The 20,468-nt window shown below is 37.2% G+C and overlaps 1 protein-coding gene across 8 annotated transcripts in view; it reads right to left on the reverse strand.

Annotated features, from left to right (window-relative positions):
• Nucleotides 1-20,468, reverse strand: part of SCAPER (S-phase cyclin A associated protein in the ER) — a 171,727-nt gene that overhangs the window by 21,661 nt on the left and 129,598 nt on the right. For all 8 annotated transcript variants that reach the window (XM_075045590.1, XM_075045592.1, XM_075045595.1 and 5 more), the window contains 3 exons: nt 18,054-18,283; nt 14,070-14,225; nt 2,993-3,230 (listed from right to left, as the gene is read on the reverse strand). In XM_075045590.1, coding sequence (XP_074901691.1) covers nt 2,993-3,230; nt 14,070-14,225; nt 18,054-18,283 — 624 coding nt within the window. The remainder of the gene's footprint in view (nt 1-2,992; nt 3,231-14,069; nt 14,226-18,053; nt 18,284-20,468) is intronic.

Consider the following 20,468-nt stretch of genomic DNA (forward strand, 5'->3'; position numbering starts at 1 on the left):
TCTTTGTTGCGATGACTTTGGAGGACAGAATCAGCTCTCTTCTTTCAGTAACTTATTGTTTACAACTGGACTATAACATTAAAAGCCACAAAAACAAGAATAAATTCCAATTTTAAAGGGACACTGCAAAAATTGGATTCTGCTTAGTTGACATTCAGTGTAGCATTAGGTTGACCACTTCATTTGACATACATTACATGTTCCAGGAAAACTTAATGCTAATAATATTTCTTAGTAATAAGCAAAAGAAACCAAACCATCTTCATTTCTGCAGAAAAGCAAAATGCATTTCTCATTAATAACCACGCTCTGAATTGAATACAAAGATTAATAACAAATAATGACTTTTCAAACATTAAAAGAAGTTAGAAACATCCAAACGGAGAGAATACTCAGCTGCAAAGCTTCTTGGGATGTTTTTTAAAAGTAGGCAAATTGCTGTAACATGGAGATTCAGAATTAGATTTTATCTGTGCAGCCTACAGCCTCTATTTAATAAACATGTCAAACAGACAGAACGACACAAGGTCAAAGGGGAAAACTAAAGCACAAGGAATGAGCATGACAGTCTACTAACTCTAATGAAACAGCAGTGCAGGCCTGTGAGAAAATCTCTTTCATTTGAGAGTTTTCTTCATTTTATACCTTGTAGCCTGTGTTAAGTACATACACGTAAATCCCAGTCTGTAGTATAGTTTAGTTTTAGCATACTCCAAATCTACCCAGCAAAAGTAGAATGCTTGACAATTAAAACAGACTCAGCTGTGGATATTTTCTATCTTGAACCTCAAGCATTCTGGTAAGTTAGTGTATTTTCAAAATTTAACGCACAATACAGCCACCATTTACTGCTTTACATCATGTAAATGCCATGTTCTTAGGTCCACCCTTATTTAATTAGTGCTATCCACATATGCTGTGACCTAGCACTCTGGGTTTAACCTTCCCTGATAACAACAGGGCAAAGGGCACCTGAGTTTGTGTATAAAAGTTAAACTAATTTTTCAAGGAAACTACGCTTCCTTTTTAGCCAGAATTAATATCAGCTCAGGATCCTGCGTCATTTCTCACTACCATCTTTCCATTGTTTAGACTGTCAAATTAAATGAAATATATACCCATAAGCCATCTGTGCTAATACAAACTCTAGAATACCAGACCTCTTCTGTTAATCAAAAAACCCTATTCTATAGTCCTACTATTATGTGGTAAAACTATTCCTTAGAGATAATTATCAGAGAGTACATAAACTACACTTTTTCTCTCTGCTGTTTGCTAGCCTGCTATAGACCCAAGGTCAGAATGGACAGCAAACTGCCTCAGATGTATGTTGATTTTTTTAACATTACAGAAACAAATCACATTAATACATTGAAAGGGATAGCTGCTGAGATTACACAAGTGTATCTGTCCATCACAAACAATACTATGCCTACAGTTCAGTAAGACAGCTAAGTTGATACTTCCCGAGCCAAGCCCTGCATCGAGGAATTGAATTAAATAATTCACACTGGTTAGTTTTCTACCACCCTTTAGGCAATAATTACTATCTTGCGCCATTTTATGTAGAATAAACTAACGCAGATAGTGGGATTTGGGAATTAATGCTCATGGTTTGTTATAAATGCTCAGATACAATGGTAGTTGGTAGAGGGGTAAATACAGACAGTGTAAGTAGAAGCCTGCATTTTAAAAATTAATAGCGGTTTCTTGAGATAGCAGGGAGCAGCCCTTCAGCCAGTGTGATTCGCTACAGCTCCCCTACAAGCTGTAACTGTCCCAATTCAGGTCTTACTCTCTGGTATATACCTGTAATACTACAGCAACAAATAAACATCCAGTCTCAAACCAAGAGGTACTGAACAACCTGTAGAACTACTTTGATACACCTTGATTTACAGAAAGAAAAGGGAGTTAATGGTGTGTCTAAGAGTTGTGTTACATGAAACTCCAATAAATACACTGTTTCTTTGCCCTATAAAAAAAACCTCTGACTGGACTGGATCCTGGAACTGCATCTATACAAATCAATGTTGCCACATGCAAATTGCTTGTTGCTGTTATTAGAGATGCTAAACGTACTAAATATCAAAGTCAAGAAATAGGAACTGAAGGAGACTTATACCCTTACACTAAATTCTTTACTCATGCAAAGCTTGTGCTGAGTTTAATGTATTTCAGATGGAGTGTGTGGTACAACTTACATACAAATTACATATTAAATGCAACAGAAACCTGTTCTGCTGAATTGTGTAAGATTGATGCTGCTAAAGGTGTTTTGCAAAGCAATGCTTTTTGACAGGTGTTTTATATTAACATAACAGCTTTGCCAATTTATCTGAGAAATACACTAGTATTTGTATTTTCTTTGTATGGAAAATGATTCATTTACACTAGAAACCTGTTCACAGAAGAAGGTTAAGAAAAGACCTTCTCAAGACTCAAAAAGTGATCTTTTTGGATTTTTTTGTGAACAAGAATTATTAAAAGTTAAATTTCCAATTTTTGGTCAATAATATTTTATTTGGATTAAAAAAATTAATATCAAGTGATTTTCAGTTTCAGTTGTACAATCTTAAAGCAAGTAGCCACTGAAAGCACTGACGATGTAAATTGTGGTTATAATATAAGCAAGTCCTTTCACATAGGAAAAACTGTTGTTTCATGCTTTTGACCAAGATTTTTTTTACATTTTTGGGGCTTATTAAATATAAAAAGTACTATGTTAAAACTGATGCTTTTTGAATAGATAAGTCATGGATTGGATTCAGCATTTCATGTATTCTAAATTTTCACTTTTTGATTAAATTCATGAGCCATAGCTATATGGTGGAAACAACAACAGTTATCAATTTTATGTGTGAAGAAAACCTAAACATTTAATCATGAAAGTCCCTTCAATAACTCAGATCTTAAAGACAAAACTTAGTCCAAAAGTATATACAATAATTAACATTTTCACACTAAGCAAAAGTTTCAAAACATCTGTTACCTGAAAGGCAGGCAGATCAAGAACAGCAAAACTATTGAAGAAACGTAAACTCTGAATGGCAACCTGGATTGTGTTTGCTGCATAGCTGTCTTTAGGACTTGCTGTGTTTGGATCTGAAATTGTCCCGTGGAAAAGAACACAGTACAGCATATGCAAGACTCCAACCAGATCCGTAGACTGAAGAACTGCTGTTAGTCCTGTGGGGTCCTGGAGTGTATTGTCAAATATGTTCCAAGATCTGTCAAAGAAACATTAAGCTGTCTGAGGAGGAGACCAGCACTCAGCTAGAACACTTGCCCAGGATGCAGTATTTCTAATAAGCCAAAAATTAGAAAAACGGTAAGCTGTTAAAAAGGAAAAAACCTGATGTCTAATGTGTCAAGAAACCACAACATTTCCAGAAAATACTTTCAATAATCCGGGCACTGTCTCATGCTCTCTTTTAATTGCAGTGCAGCTGTATCTTTAAATATATTTCTCCACATACGGGTGTCTTTACTCCCAAAATGGGTTCACGACACCAGCATGAGACCGTGCAGAAAATTCGACAGCTTTAAAGTTAGAAGCCTGGAGGCACTTGAGGGGCTCCATGCAAGCTCTGTCTCAGGTCAGTAGCCTACACCCACCTTTCTTCCTTGCAACAGCAGCCAGCAGAGGTGGGAGAACTCCCTGGAGCCTCTCACTGCCTCAGTGACGGGCTGCAGGCAACTGGAACAAACTGCCTACCTAAGTAGCAAACTAAGTTACTAGGACCAGATGATCTTAATCAAATAGTTCTGCAGGAATTTAAGAATGAAGTGGTTGAGCAGTTAACAAAACACACTACTACTAATTTCAGTCAGATGTTATTATGGGAGACTGTACGGTAGCAAACACAAACAAGTAAGAAATGCTCGAGACAAACCAGCGCAGCTTGTACGAATGTAAACTAGGTTTCTTTGTTATCTTTTGGGTAGGCATATAAAATAACGGAGAAGGTTTTTGGCTATCTAGGATATCAGAACAAGCAGGCAAATAACTCGGGATGCCCTTTCCATTCTCACATCCAAACTTTCAAAAGCACTTAACATAATCCCTCCATGATTTGTACTGTTCATGTTCTTTCACGTTATTAATAATCCAGAAGATGATGCAGGACAGTCCCTACTAAGGAAGATTAAGATTATTTAACTTCCAGAGCAGTGACAATGTGTGGAAGGCAGGTAAACATAAAATAAAGCACAAAAATAATTCGACACGTTTTATATACTCTGAGTTCTAATTCAAACCCATCATGTAAATCACCTGAACTTCATTACAGAAATACATTTAGTCTATATTGGCAATCAAAGGAAACACTAAAATACTAAGATACAGTGAACAGTAACACTGAAAATATGTTACATCAAAATCTGGTCTTTACCTCATCTACCATGTTTCCATCTTAAGAAAAAAAAAAAAGAACAAAGAAAAAAAGAAATAAGTGCCAATATCAAAGATTGAGTCTATATGTTACTCTTTTTTATAATTAAAGGAAGATATGACAGGTGATATGAGAAGATGTTTTAAAAGGGCAAATTAGATGAGGGCATCTTTCCCCTTTTATAACAAGTAAAACCAAAGGAAATGGGAAAGTAGTGGAGACAAGAACCACTTCCTAAAACAATCCACAACTCTGAAGACCTCATTTTAACACAGAACAGACTGGACACTCAGAGGGCTGAGAATATTCCTGTTGACCAGAATCAGTAAGGAGCTTTTCCTTGACTAGAACGGCTCTAAATGATCTTTTCAGTATCTGCATTAGAAGCACCCTGCACCACCTCTTACACACATTGTTCCACTCCAGTGAAGTTTCCAACACAGAGCCTAGGTAGGCTGACTAATCCTGCTTTTTATGATACAGACACTTGTCTTCAATGGAGCAACTAAACCACGAGTTCAGCAACTACCAAGTTTTGGCAATCATCATCATTATCTTCTGTCATTTTCACTTTTTCTAGTGAAGCAAAAAGACCAGGTAAGAAAGCACCACCTCACACAAACCCAATGTCTATCAATGAGAATTTCTATCGGTAACAGCACACCATTGTTTCCTTGGACCAAAGTAAAAGAGAGAGAAACAGGCAGAGCAGGATAACAAACCTGTGTTCTCCATGTCCCAAAGGAAGCCCTGATACTGGGCTAACGTCAAATATACCTTAAATATTTTAAGAGAAGAAGGAACAACTGTTACATGAAACACCATCTTTCCAGTTATAATAGCAAACCTGAAAGCTAGTATCTATGCATTTTGTCATGGACACAATTCTTCTGTAAGGTAGCATGAGTGGGCACTAAAAACATGAGCAACACCTGGTTGCTTCAGACAGCAAGGCTGATAACCAGGTCTTTCAAACTCCCGTCGTGCCCCTGAGCAGGGACCGCTTAGCAGCTGGGTGGAGACAGTGTGCACAGCTACTGCAAGGAGGCTGAAATGCTGCAGGTGAAGGAGGGACCATTTAGGAGGCACAGGATGGTTATTTTAGCACCCAAGCTATGAAGTATCTCTGCACAGCCTCTGAGGGGTCTTCTCGCAGCCTGGAGCCCAGATGAATACGATAGGACAGTATTTGGGTTGTACGCAACTCACTCTACTAGCACCCATCTGCTTCCATCACTGTCCGCTCACATCTTTACATTTAGAAAGCAGTTGCTCAGATGACTCACTTCTGCTTTTTATCAGTTAGCTCACATGTGTAAGGAATGATCTTATCTGAAATTAACATTTATGGGTACCACTTCTTTCCAAGTTATTTCTATTTATAGTCCATGAGTGTTCAAAGCTACTGAAAAAGCTTTTAAGTACAGCATCCTCTGCTGCTACCTCAAGGATTAATGTTTCAGTCCTATTTCAGCAATACCTATTGTCCTGGTTTCAGCTGGGATAGTTAATTGTCTTCCTAGTAGCTGGTACAAGTGCTGTGTTTTGAGTTCAGTATGAGAAGAATGTTGATAACACTGATATTTTCAGTTGTTGCTAAGTAATGTTTAGTCTCAAGTCAAGGATTTTTCAGCTTCTGATGCCCAGCCAGCGAGAAAGCTGGAGGGACACAAGAAGTTGGCACAGGACACAGCCAGGGCAGCTGACCCAAACTGGCCAAGGGGGTATTCCATACCGTGTGACGTCACATCTAGTATAGGAACTGGGGGGAGTGGGGACGGGGGGATTGCCGCTCAGGGACTAACTGGGCATCGATTGGTGGGTGGTGAGCTATTGCACTGTGCATCATTTGTATATTCCAATCCTTTTATCATTACTGCTGTCACTTTATTAGTGTTATCATTATTAGTCTCTTCTTTTTATATTCTATTAAACTGTTCTTATCTCAACCCATGAGTTTTATTTTTCCCAATTTTCTGCCCCATCCCATAGGGTGGAGGGGGAGTGAGTGAGCGGCTGCGTGGTGCTTAGTTGCTGGCTGGGGTTAAACCACGACACCTATGCTGCACAAAAAACCACACAAGATTGCATAACTACTTCACAAATCTTTGAAAGAAGCAATCAGATCTTTAGGTGAGACACAGTAAGAACAAAAGCAACATAGCTGTGCCTATTTTCCAGTACCTGTGTTGTTACACAAGTGACTCCATTACCACCAGTCACCACCAGACCTCCACTACAACTCTGCAAGTTAGCAGAGAGTCAGAGTAAAGAGTCAGCTGGAGACAAACGTGTCTGACTTTATTGTACAGGTTCCAAAACCAGCGTGTTCGTTTAATACTGTGGTAGCCAACTGAACACCTAACAACACTGAACCTAAAGAAAATGTGCCACAAAACCAGCTGTGACAGTGCTTCAGAAGGCCACTGGCGTAGGATTCTCTCAAAATACATGTAATAACATTCCAAAGACAAGCTGAAGTACATTAAAAAGATGATTAAAATTATGATTTGATGCCACTTACCTGCTGTAAAAGAAGAACCACAAACATTCAGCTGGTGATTTGTAACACTCATAACGACCCTAACATTTACTCCGTAAAGAATAAAAAAAGTGGGAAAAATACTAGAGCTCGAAATGTGTTTTGGGTGGGGCTACATGGCACAACAATTTATGGCATTACTTTCGTTTTCCTACACCTGGAATCCGTGCCCAAAATCTTGATCTTGAAGCTCTGTGGTCTTTAAGTGAGTGTGTTTGAATGGAGTCAGCAGAGACACTTCCTGAACCATCACATGGCCTTGCCAGCTGTGCCTTTACTCAGATTCCTGCTGCATAGTTTCAAGTCCTGTTGGCACGTGAATCTGGCTGCGAGGAACGAATGTGGATGGCTGGAAAAGGAGGGTGAGCTAACAGCTCTGGGACCACCATTTTTATAACTTTGCTTTACGTGTCTGTGGACTCCTTAGTGTCCCTCACTTTAAAATAACTCCTGATGTCCAATTATTTCTTTTGCAGTATGCAGTAGCCAAAATGTGTTAACTGTCACTTAACTATACTCAGGTAACTAGAATGTTTATTTCCACAGTATCACATGAAAGCACAGCTCCTTTTGCCAACCAGTATTTCTTAATTTCAATCTTAGCTTTTTCAACAGGACAAAACAGAAAAAAAACCACTCATGGTCAAATGATAACCCCAAATTAATTACTCTGTATGGTATCTCACAGAATTTTTTGCAACTATATACAATGAGAAGATTGACCAATTTTACCAAAGGTTAAAGTTAGCTTGCTTTCAACTCTCACTCCATCATTATTTTTAAACAATTCCATATGAAAAAGCTTACATTGCTGGATGCAATCCTTTTACCATTTTGTGCTGCTCTGAAGCAGTGAATGAATCAAAATATACATAAAAAAGTCAATTGTAAAATAAATCAAAATGCACGCATTATTTTTTTCACAGAAAAGACCAGGAATTTTGAAGTTATACCACAGGACAAAACTGTTAAAAAAAATCTCACTGTTAGAAATGTTTATTTTTGATGTTGCCTGTATTACAGTTAATGTGTATATGAACAGGCCACTGGCTCCTGTTGGTTTTAACTGTCAGTTATAATCACTTTAAGCCTAAATGTTTACAATAAAAAGGTAAAAGACGTTATTCATACTGGTTGTGGGCTTTTAAGTAGAAAAAATGTATATGGGAAGTTGGAAAATAAAGCATGAACCTTTGCGTATACTGCATTGAGTGATTTTGCTCAAGCCTGTACAACAGTGGATTTCATACATTTAGCAAATTTTTAGTCCACCTCATAGGTAAGCCCAGTGAAAATCCAGTGCTAACTGTCAGGATACAGACTGAAGTAAAAGCCCATAAAAACCCTAATAGCATAAGATGACAACGTCATACAAGAAACCTAGGTTTTATGTAACTGAAGAGAGGAGATTCCTATAGATGTACCTCCTTTTAACTCTCCTATTTAAAGAAGCTTACTGTGTCCGTAGCAGCTGCCAAAGTAAAATAATCAGTATTGGACAAAACCCCTTCAATTAATCACTGAAGGGAAGTGAGACTTACCAGATTTTTTACATTGGCTTATATAGCTGGGAAAACTGATTGGCTTTCAAATTTTACCATGTCTCTATATTTAACACAGAAAAACAGGCAAATATTTATATTACAGTCAAACAACCTGCAGGATCTTAAAGAGAAAAGTTTAATGAAATGCAGGGAATTTTCATTACAGGTTGCCATTACGATTTTCAGCTTCTGCCATCAAGGAGTCTCAGGAACTGGTACAGGGTTTATGACTAAAAAAAAGGTTAAGAATTTTAAAATGTGGATATATCCATCACAGGAAAGAAAGATACTAAACAGTGGTACTTCATTGCTTAAAATATACCACTATTTATTAAAAACAGGAATTCAATACAGCTTGATGAGAAACAGCATACTTTGTGGAACAAGTATAAAACTACAATTCTCCAAGCTTCAATATAAGCAAACTGTTTATATCTGAAAATATATTGTTTTAAAAACTGAGCTAACAAGCAGACAAGCCTCTCTTAAGGGTATACATTATAATGTTTGTATATTTGAAATATATACTCCTGATTAAAAACATGGAGCCAAATGGAAACATGAGTTTTCAAAAGGCTTAGAGTATAATCTGGGGTTTTTTGTTGGTTTTGGGTTTTTTTATTATTAGGATTTAAGAACTATCATGTGTACTTTTTGCTTCTAAATTATTTTATTTAGAAAGAGATGTCAAAATGAAGAGGCAAAATAATAATAAAAGAAGTATAAAGAAGTATTTAGCACCCATCAGACCTTGTTATAATTCACACTGTCAAGCTAGGAATCACAGTACTGTGTAAAAGCAATGATTTGAAACTTTTTAGTAATTTCAAGAACAAGTTTTAGTTAGTTTACAGTACTTGCTGGATCTGCTGTCCCTTGGAAGTGGGAGAAGCACAACCAGCGTTCAGGCAGACTTGCATCTGATTCGCCATCCAACAGTTGAAATAGACGTTATCTTAATTACTGTAATAAAACTGAAAACAAACCAGCCTACTTCCTTGCGTATCTGTGACAAGACAGTCACTATTTTCCTGGATCAAACCCTATATATCTGCAGCTTTCTGCCACTGCAGCTTGTAATCTACAACTTCATTAGCTGTTGACACAGATTTATATGTATTCCACCGCTGTTTTGAGATAACATATAACAGTAACAATTTACTGTTCTGCTATGACATTCTATTTTCCTAGATTAATGAGGGAGCTCGCAGACATTTCCTGTATCAAGAAAATAGCAAAATTTTGAAAAAGTTGATGTCCCAAGAAGCTATGTAATTTGAGGGACTATCATTTGCAATATTCTCCTTATGCAAAACTCACTTACCTCCTTGTGTCTGTGTTACTGCTAGTCCACTGTACTGCTCTTACGGAGAACATTCTTCCTTAGTGATTAACCTTTACAGTACACTACTCCTGATAGTTTCCTCCTGCTGTTTGCATTAACTCTGTAGTTAGTATGAATTTCTTCATTCATACTAATGGGCAAAAGCAAAATAAGGCATTAACAGTAGTCCTCCACGGAGTAACAACTAAACTTCTTGGACAGAAATCTTAGTTCCAAAGACTTATAGGGAAAAAAAGGATACAGATTTGATGACCACTGGGCAGTACAGGAAAAGATCCTTGCTATACTGATGAAGGACTTGCTGTAGATTTTTCTTACTTAAGTCTTCACTCCTGCTTTTAGGGAAGACCGAGTTGGGGCAGCATGGCCAAATTTTTATTAATGCTCCTTGCATTCCATGCCTGCTCACTGTTTTCTGTCTTGTGTTTACAAGCCAAGCATACTCTATATGTGTATTCAGGACTCAAGGGCTCAAAATAGGCCTTCTATCTCTCATAGTTACAATAATAAACTCTTGAAAACAAGGCTATCATCCTGAACATTGCTACTGGACATCTGGAATTGGACACAAAATGCAAGAGAGATTTATAGGGCTATATAAACCACTGTTATTCTGTATAAAGTCTATTTAATATTTTGCTTTATTTCAGGTTAATAAAAATGTCTCTGTTTTCAATTCTGGCTACTGCTACTCTTAATGGTGAGCGAAAAACAGTTAAGCATTATCATAGCCACAACTTTCAAGCCTAAGTATCAAACAACAGGTTCATCTTTTGCTCAGCAAACAGAGATAGCTCAATATTCAGACATGCTGCATTTTATGATTTCTCACTACATACAATAAGGGACAATACCCTATCTTCAGCTCTTATACACCTTTTTTTTGTTTTTTTTTAAACTCATCAGGGAGAAAGGAGCTTTCACCTCCATTGCTAGCAATGGATGCAACACAGCATGAGAAAAATGGGACTTCCACTTGGAGGTCTCAAGTCACCCTCACATATTCTCACTATGTAACAGATGAGGGTATAAAAATTATCAAAACAAGGTTCACATAGGGTTACAAGTTATTAATGTTTTCAACAAATGATCTTTCATACACGTTACACACTGTTTGGAAAATGTACTATTACATCCACAGCAAAACTTCAATTAGAAGAATCAATCTAGCATTTATTAGCCAGTACCAAAAATGATCATTTGAGAAGATCAATATAAAAGTTAAATCTTTTTAAAGACCCAGACCATTAATGAAAAGAAAATCCCTCTCTCCTACTAAGATATGTTTATAACACATGTTCAGAATGGATTCCCTCATTTCAATAACTTTTTATGATTTTAAAATTGAGAATCCTCCAATTTATGTTTCTACATTAGCAAGACTTTCCTTTATTGTATCTAACTCCATGATTCTTGACTTTTTTTTCCAAGTCTACCACAGGAATAAAAAAGTATCTTAGTTTATGTCTTAAAATTTTATCATCTACATTATATCAACCACAGACCTCATTTAATACTTAATGCTGAGATACTTATATGATACAATTTGAGGCCATTCTCTAATAATCACTACTGTTGTGACATCATGCCTGATGTAGAGGTACGTGCAGGGAGGTACTTAACTGAGAACTCTTCCCTGCCTATAAAATTGTTTTCCATGAAGTAACTGCCCAATTAAACAGTGGGTATCAATTCAGAGCTTGGATTAGAAACATTCCGCTAAGTTTGTGAGTTTTATGAAACGTTCTTCTGAGGAAGACAGGAAAGTCTAGATTGACAGCTCTTCCTACATCAGAGCTCCAGAAATGGCCTAACATACTTTGTACCCACAGGACAGAATCTCTTAATAGTTTAAAACTTAAAGAGCGTTTAACTTCTGGCCCTCTGGGAAAATCGCAGATTACAGTTGCAGTAAAGTTCGTAACAGCCTGGTGGTATCTGAAAGCAAAGGAGGAGGGTCACGCAGCACTTGGCCGTTTCTGGCTCATAAAGGATTTCATTGTTGCAGGCACTGTGGATGGTTGGAGAGCCCTGAGGTGGTCCCCGGTGTGTTAGCCACGCAGTGTCTACTGTCCTATCAGCTTCCCACTATGCCACTCAGTGGCGCACCATGCAAAGATCTGCACACAGCTTAAAGAGCACTGCATAAAAATACTCTAAAGCATTTAATATGGAATGACAACTTTTTACATGACAAATAACAGCCTGAAATAGTTCTATCAGAAAAAACAATTTTGCGCCCCCCGCTGTCACTAATTGAGGAGCATAAATTAGTTCCCAACCTGGAAACATTCTATATAGGAGGTTATATCAAAAGAACAATTCAAAATTGCTCTTGCAACAATGGTGAAAGCCTGATATTATTTTGGCAAAACTTCTTTTCATGCTACAGTGTCAGAGTGCTGGTAGTACTCGATAGACTTTTTTTCCTCTCAGTAATAACTTCAAAAGTTTTATGATCAGAATGGTTAGTCACTCTGATGTACAGAGAAGTGTAATATGGCATGTTTGTTTGGTGCTCAAACATGTATCAACAGAGATGGAGAATGAGAAATGCTGGATTCTGACTGAATAGGCTGCACTGCCTCCTACTATTATTTACCACGAATGAAAGAGGCATCTGTATTTCTCACAAAGAGAGGCCGCCTTTTGTGCTGCAGTTCATGTATCACACAACATGTATTACTGTATCGTGACATATTTAAGAATTCAATAAATCTGAGCTGCTTCTGCCACCTTAATCTGTGTCTGGCAATACCTTGTTCCATTTAAATCACCTTGAATACTAAGGACTTCTGTAACATGACAGAATTACACTCTGCATTCACTTCTTACATGAGAGTGGGCTCAGGTGATGAAAGACATTTAATTTAAACTGCCCTTCTAATCAGTTACACCAAAGCTTTTGATCTAGAAGTGAAAGACAACAGTTTTGAAATCTCCAAGTTCACTCCTCTCATTTCTTTTCATGCTCAAATGAACAATTCAACCTGGGAATCAAGAACAATCAGCACCTTTGGATAAAACCCAATGTGTTGCTATTATATGCAGGTAGTAAGATCAGATACTTCTTGGTGTAACTGTGAAGAAAATGCTCAAACCTCTAAAATTGTTCTTCTGCTACAAAGGACAGATGTTCTTGAAGGAAGTACTTGCACAGTGCTGTATGATTTTGGGGTGCAAAGATCTCTATTATGCGAGTGAAACATAAGCCTGCTTCAGAAATTGTAAATATTATATTACTCACTCTTGTAGCTAGAACTATTATTTCACTAAGAGAAGGGTGATTTTTATTGGGTTTTTTTAGTATGCATTTGACTTTTGGCAGCGCTGTCCTGGAATGTAAATGCCAAGTTGGCAGCTTTCAGAAAGGGAAATGTCAGTAAGTTGGGATGGTCTCTTTGGGCTCATATTTCTTGCAGTTCTTTTTCCATGGGCCTGTGTCCCTAGGTTACCAGCAACAGCTCTTAGCTACAGCTTTGTTTCTTATTTTATGTTTTACTAACTCTGGTTTTTCTGCCCCAGCATCATTTTACCCTTCAGGAATTCACTGTAAAGTTCTGTCAGCCTTGTCTTTTGCTGAAATGTATAACAGTCTAATGGTGGTAGGTTCTAGTATGTGCACCCCAAAGCTCTGAAATTTTGACTCTCACAGTGTCAGGCTGTCCTAAGCTGTAGATTATAGAAGTCCAGATTTGCTGGCAGACACATACCTCATTCTTACTCCTCACAACTCTGGTTAGGTTACGATAACAAACATTTTCCATCAGAAAATTCCCTGACAAATCTAGTAATACTTTTATTTATAAAAAATGTAATTCCCTTACTGACAGTGGTATTTTAAAGAACAGGAGCTGAATTAGGCTGCTCTAGAGACAAATCAATTAAGAGTTGATTTTAGCTGATAATAAAATACCTCTTGAAGTCCTTCAGACTGGACACTTAAAATTAGCGGTGATAAAACCCTCTCTGTAATGATGACTGAAGGAGATAAAGTTTGCAATTCTGATAAATGACTTATAAGAATTAAGACTCAGTGCAGGTAACTAATTACAGTTCAATGGGAAAAAGGGTGAGCAGACTGAATCTCCTGCACTGTTTCTTTACTGGTTATTACTGTGTGACTAAGAACAGTTCTAACAGCCTCATCAGAACGCTTGCTTCCATGAACACAGTGTTGGCACAGAGTTACAAAGGCTGCTGCTTGATGAACATATTAAAGATGACAGACCAAGTGCACCTACCTTCCATTGACAGCAAAACACAGTTGACATATTCCATGCAACACTGCTGTGGCATTTTGTAGAAAAGTTGCTATTTTGGGATTCTCCTCAACCGGGCCTTGAACGGAGAGGAAACAGCAACACAGCTTGTCTATCAATCCTATGTTCACCACATAACTAGAAACAGAGGGAAAACTGTATTAAAAAAATAGACTTATGCCAGTTTTAGTAACTTCGCAGTGGAAGTAATTTCTGCTTCTCTACTATCAAACCATACAAAATGCAGGTTTGTGATTACTTAAAATACTCTTTCTGAAAGGGTTCAATAAAACAATTCAAATTACAATGACTTCAGATCTGGGTCTCTGCAACTATCAGTAGTTTTTGTTAAGAGATCTGTCTATTGTAGGTTAATTTGTATTATACTGTACAAGAAAGATGAGTGTAAATGTTTATTTTACCATACTCCTAGAAGGACAATGGAATTTTGCGATAGTTAAAAGATTTATAATAATCTTGATGGCTCTGCAACAGCACGATTTCTTTTTAGCATGAAGAGATAAACTTTGTAGAACACACTAACTCAAGACGACAATGATGTTACCCAGATAATGTTTTATTGCAATACGTGTAGGATAACAACTACTGCCCAGCTGTCGGCTTGTTTGGTTTTTTTTCCTTTTTAAAATATATGCAACAGTTAAGAGACTAATAGAACAAGCAGATAACAACCTTCTACCATCAGTACAGAAGGATCAGGACCAGAAAGCCTCTTCAGGAGCTCAACCAAAACTCAATGCAGAGAAAACCATGCTAGTGACTTTTTTTTTCTTTTAAACTGAAAACTCCTCTTTCGTTATCAGAGTAGATCAGATCATCAGATCACTACTGCTGAAATTTCTTCTTTGAGCTTGGAAACTGACACCAAAAAATTTGCTGTTCGTCCTCGTACCAAGATCTCTCCGTCCACACCAGGTTCTCTCATACTTTGATCAGTATCAACTCCACTTAAACTGCGCACACAGATTTTTTTTTTTCCACGTCACTTTGCTGATATGGCCTAACTTCATGCACTTTCCTTTTTCTACCACAAACATTCAGCTTCTCAGACTTTACTCCGTCTCAACTGTTTGTTCTGCTGACTTATGCGAGATCAACTTCCTTTGTGGAGACAAATATCCCACTGCAATCACCTCCTTCTCTTTCTCCTCTAATTTTCTTTGTATTTTCCTCCACTCTTATCGAGTGCGAGAAACTGCTTGTGAAAATCAGAAGAACTGCTGTTATATCCTGTGCCTCCACCTGACTTAAAAGACATGGGGAACCAATTACTTTCAGACACCATCAACTGATTCACTGTTTTTACACTGGTAGTCTACACTAAACCATCCTGCTACTAATACTACTCCATCCTACCAGCTGTTCTGTCCACTTGCTCGTCAAGTCCATTTGTTAGAGAGTGCCTCTTAGAGCACAGGGTCCTTGAGATGTGTACAGCACTGGCTGTGTATTTCCATAATGTCAAGACCACCCTGACTTGACTAAGTATGGAACATTATTAAATAATATTGATTCTACTAAATAAGTAATACTGATTAGATAATGCTTGTCACAGGAGCTGTAGAAGCATTTATTAAAAATAACTATCCCTCACATGTCTTACAGTCTGATTTTGAAAAAACAGGGATTTTTTTAAGATTAGTGTATAAAAGCTCTACACTTTTCAGACAGTATTGTTGCTCAATGACTAATCTCTCTTCAGGGCTAGAAGCTAGACTTTCTGCCAAAGTTGACCCTGCTGACACAAAGCTTTTGGAAGCAAAGAAAGTAATTAAGAAAAAAAATACACTGGATATAAAGCAAGAAGTCTAACTGCAGTATGAAAGATTTTTAAAGCTGCTGAAGTATAGCAGTTAAAAACACAAAGATGCACAAAGGTTTTTAATTGCACACTCATTGCTCAGGTAAGTTTGTTCTATTTAGCAACATGAAAGGTTACCAGCATTAGGTTTCTTGCAGATTTTGATCTAAGCAATCCACCTCATCATACAGGTGTTAAGTGAGCTCTCCTGTATTAGCAGAATAATTTCAGGAACAGAGCTGGATGTTAGATACATCACAGTCACAGAGAAATGCTGAGTGCTAGAAATCTCTCTGTGAAATAGAAGGGGAGAAGAAAAACTAAATAAAATAGAGCTAATACTGAGAGATTACTACTCACAAAAAAGGCACAACCATTCTCATCAATATTCTCCTCCTTTTTCCCTAGGAACATCTCTACAGTCCGACTGACACCTGCAAAACATGTTCATTGTTCCCCTTCCTTTACACCCACACCTGGACACAAAGCGGCTGCTCTTTTGGCAGAGAAGAAATGGATGAGAGTTTTCAGTCTACTGGGACTATTCTTTAATGGCATCTGGAGACAATGAGAAGACACATGAAACACTCCCTTCCTTGAAGAATTGAGCATACAGACAAGTGGAATGTCAAAGCTCTCTAATCTATTGCCTCCATCTCCCAGTCTTTTTACCCATGGTAGCATAGTTCAAATAATTTAGCTACCCTTTTGATACCCAGACAGTGTGTAGATAATTGTTGTTTATGCATCAGGTCTAGTAGCCCCATTGGGGGGGGGGGGGGGGGGGGGGGGATAAAAAAATTTCAACTTTCCTCTTTCTTCCCCCATCTTCCTAAAACTCTCATTTAATTAACTCCCCAAGGACATACGATACAACAACCTGGAGGTGAAAGATTCTCATTAATAACAGAATTTGTCTGTTTTTGACTAGTTTAAAATGCCCTCTCTCTTTTTTTCCTAATTGTGCTATTACCTTGTCATCGTGCCTTTCATTCTCCATTTATAACCAGATCCCCTAAAGTGCCTCAGGTGAGGGACCTAGTTGGATTCTCATGTATCTTCTTATCTTAAGAGTATGCCTGTGCTTGGCCCAGTCAGTGTCAGATGTCTGTTCAGCACAAATATCAATAAGCAGACCTCCCACCCTCCCATTCATAAATGGGGAGAATACAACATCCTGAAATTTCACACTCTTTCTAAACCTGTTTGGGGAGAAGGCGAGTTACATGAGAACAATAAAGTTTTAGAGGTCACTGGTATCTGTGACAACTATTTGTTTTGCTTTCTTCCTCCAGCTGTCTTTTTTGTACCCACCAGTATCATACCAGACTTTGAAAAGTCTGAAGATGGTCAGTATGACACATTTTCAGTAGCATATCTCAGAATTTTATTTCTTCAGAGGGCTGAAGATGTATTGATGACTATTTATATAATTTACTAGTGAAACTATACACTTTTAGCAAGTCTAATATATTGTTGGATCTATATTAGTTTTATATCTATATATCAAATATACATTAATTATATATATATATTCATATATTCAGGTTCAAGTATTTTTACCAAAAGAATTAGAAAGTTTCAAGTAAAAATGAGCAAAACAACGTATTCTCTTTTATTTGACTGTTACAACTCACTGAGTTATTTTGATTGAAATTTTGCTCAAGAAATATACTTAGAAAATTGCTGTTAAAATACAGCTACATTATAAAAGTTGAAATCAGATTATAAGAATTATTGGGTAATCTTTATAATAGAAAGTATATATTTTATGGTAAGCTTATGTGAATGCATGTACGATATGCAGGACCACACCGGCAACGGGCATACACAGTTGGCATAGGGAATTGAGAGAAAACAATGATAATATGGAAGCTGACTCCTAGGTAATTAGGAGATGAAGCGGACGGAAAGGACACAAAAAACCAAGCCCCAAATTAAAAGACTTGGTTTTCTGTATTTCTGTGTCTGCAGCTTTTTGAAGAACATTTTTGTTTGAGAATATTTCAATAGTCTTCTTGACTACATACACAAACTGCTCTTGCTAAATTAAGAGTTAAAGCAGCTTGTTCCTTTCTTAAATCATTGCAATTTTCTTTCTTTGTAGTAAAGAAGTTTTAGAGAAGTTTCTTAATTTTTTTAACCTGATTAGATCTTGGACTCTGCTGTTGAAGGCTTCCACTTGCGAGGATTTACTTTTCACATCTTGTAATATCTTCAGTGCAGTAGAGTGGTTGTTTCCATCTGGGAAGCTGGAGATTAGACATCTGAAAATCACAGCAGTTATCCTCAGAAGTCCTGTTGTTAAACCTTCAAATACTTGCTTATTTGCACTTCTGCCTGAAGTAATATTATGGTCATCGGGAACACTAACCTAAGTAAAGAGAAAAAAAAGAAAAAAATAACCAGAATTCAGTAAAAAGAGTCAAGGTTTGTAGATAAACACTTAGAAAGTTGCACATGAGTACACCAAAAATAATAATAAAGTAACATATTCTAGAGTGCTGATGGACATTAAAACATTTCAGATACAGGAAAAGGTCTATACCCCTTATGCAGATAATAAAGCCAAAACAGAATAAATCAAGTCAAAACAGTGTTTAGTGTATGAGAACTGAAGGAAGCCTTATAGCAGCACAGTACTTCATTAGTACGATTGTCGTGTTCTTATGCACACACAGGATTTTTGATGAGTCACTAGCAAAAAAAAAAGATTTTTTTTTTTTTAAACTTGACTGCAAATAAACAAACTACTGAGACGGTTCATTTTGACTACTACATTGTGTTACCACAAAGACATATTAAATGTCTAGGATACACAAAGCATTCAGTAACATAGAAGAAAGATAGCTATTTTCTGTGGAAGAAATAGCATTAACTGTTGTATGGTAATCCCCTACCTGACTTAGGAAAAACACAATGTGCCATCAGAAGGCTACTCAACAGTCATAAACAAACACCCCTAAAAAAGTGAGTATTTTGAAAGGCTAGAGTTCTTGTAACACAGCAGATACAGTTGTGGCTCTTCACAGAAAAAGACAATACACTTTGCCAGCAACAGGAATGATCTTTGCAGTGAGGACTTGCTCCATCATAGCAAAAAACCAAACAAAAATATCCTGAAGTAAGTGTCATTCCAAAGTATTTTATGTGGAATTTTAATGTTAGAAAAATTACATAATTTTTTACCACAAAAAGTGAGACTGATTATGATAAAACTCAGACCACAACTAAGAAAAAAAAAATAAAAAAATGTATCTGGAACAGTACTAGTTTGCCCTTAGGAAACAACATACTGAAACAGCATCTGAGCAGTAGGTTTAGACAACCCACAGGAAAGCCACAGGAGGTGCCATCTGGTAACAGTGGCAAAGGACGCTGGGGAATACAAAATTTTTCCAATCTACGAGGAGGTATTCAGTTGTGCTGCTGAGCTTCTGCATAACTGAATTCAGAACAAAATAGATGACTTGCAGAGGTACACAAAGAGGGTAGTATACAGCTGTTTTAAGGCAGTGAAAGAAGGCAACCTTCACTGAATTGAGACAGATGATTTACAGATGTTCCCCTTCACACCTGAAAAAGCCTGCGAGAGAATTACCTTTTCCTAGTTAAGTGTCAGAATTTCGCAGTCGAGCAGTTTACTACTAAAGCTAACCCAAAGCAGCTAAGTATTTCAAAGAGCTAAGTACTCCTCAAAGGCAAGAATACTCTGAAGGGAAGGCTCCATGGTTTTTTTTGATTCACATTTCTCTTATCCATCTTTTTTACAAAAAGAAAGAGAACTGCTAAAACTTCTGAAGTCTACAAAAATGAAGAGAGTCCCTATTTTGTAAAAAATGAAAGGCTGTTGAAGTAGAAATTTCTCCCAGGGAGGGAGGCATATTAAAAAAAAACCCTATGCTGACCAAATCTGATGAGAAGAATCAAACACCTCTCCCTCCTCCCCGCCAAAAAACCCCAACCAACTGAACACAAAAAACAAGTAAGGAATTATCTGAGAAGACAGAAAAGTTGCACAAATTCTGGGGCACAACCTGACATACTGGAACATCATAAAGGATGACATGAATAATATGGTTCTAGAAGATGCAATGGGAAATGCTTTTCACCCACAAATCTCAAATTAGGCATGGAGAAAGTCTGAGCACTTTATGGATACCTTCATATTTTAACTATTAAGGACAGCAGGAAAAACATGTCCCATGAATAAGACCTGAACATCTCAATATAAAACATCACCTGATGACCACTGCACTGGTCCATCAGATGTGCTTCTGACATGATTTACAAGCGACTGACAACATGCAATTCTGTCTGAACAGACCTCAGAGGAACAGAATCCAATTTTTCTAAATCATTAAATTAGAGCCCACTCCTAAAAAAGGCAGTGAAGTTGAGATGTACAACACGCAAACCCGAAGACAAATCTATATGCAGGACAGATCTGGAAGGAAATCTTCCTGAAGAGTATAATTTTTTTTTAAGTATTTTATTTTTTCATTTCTGCAGTCCAAGATAATTTAACCAGCTGAAATTCTGCCCTATTATGATCAAAC

This window comes from Buteo buteo, chromosome 13 (genome assembly GCF_964188355.1).
Source record: "Buteo buteo chromosome 13, bButBut1.hap1.1, whole genome shotgun sequence".
Taxonomy (NCBI): Eukaryota; Metazoa; Chordata; class Aves; order Accipitriformes; family Accipitridae; genus Buteo; species Buteo buteo.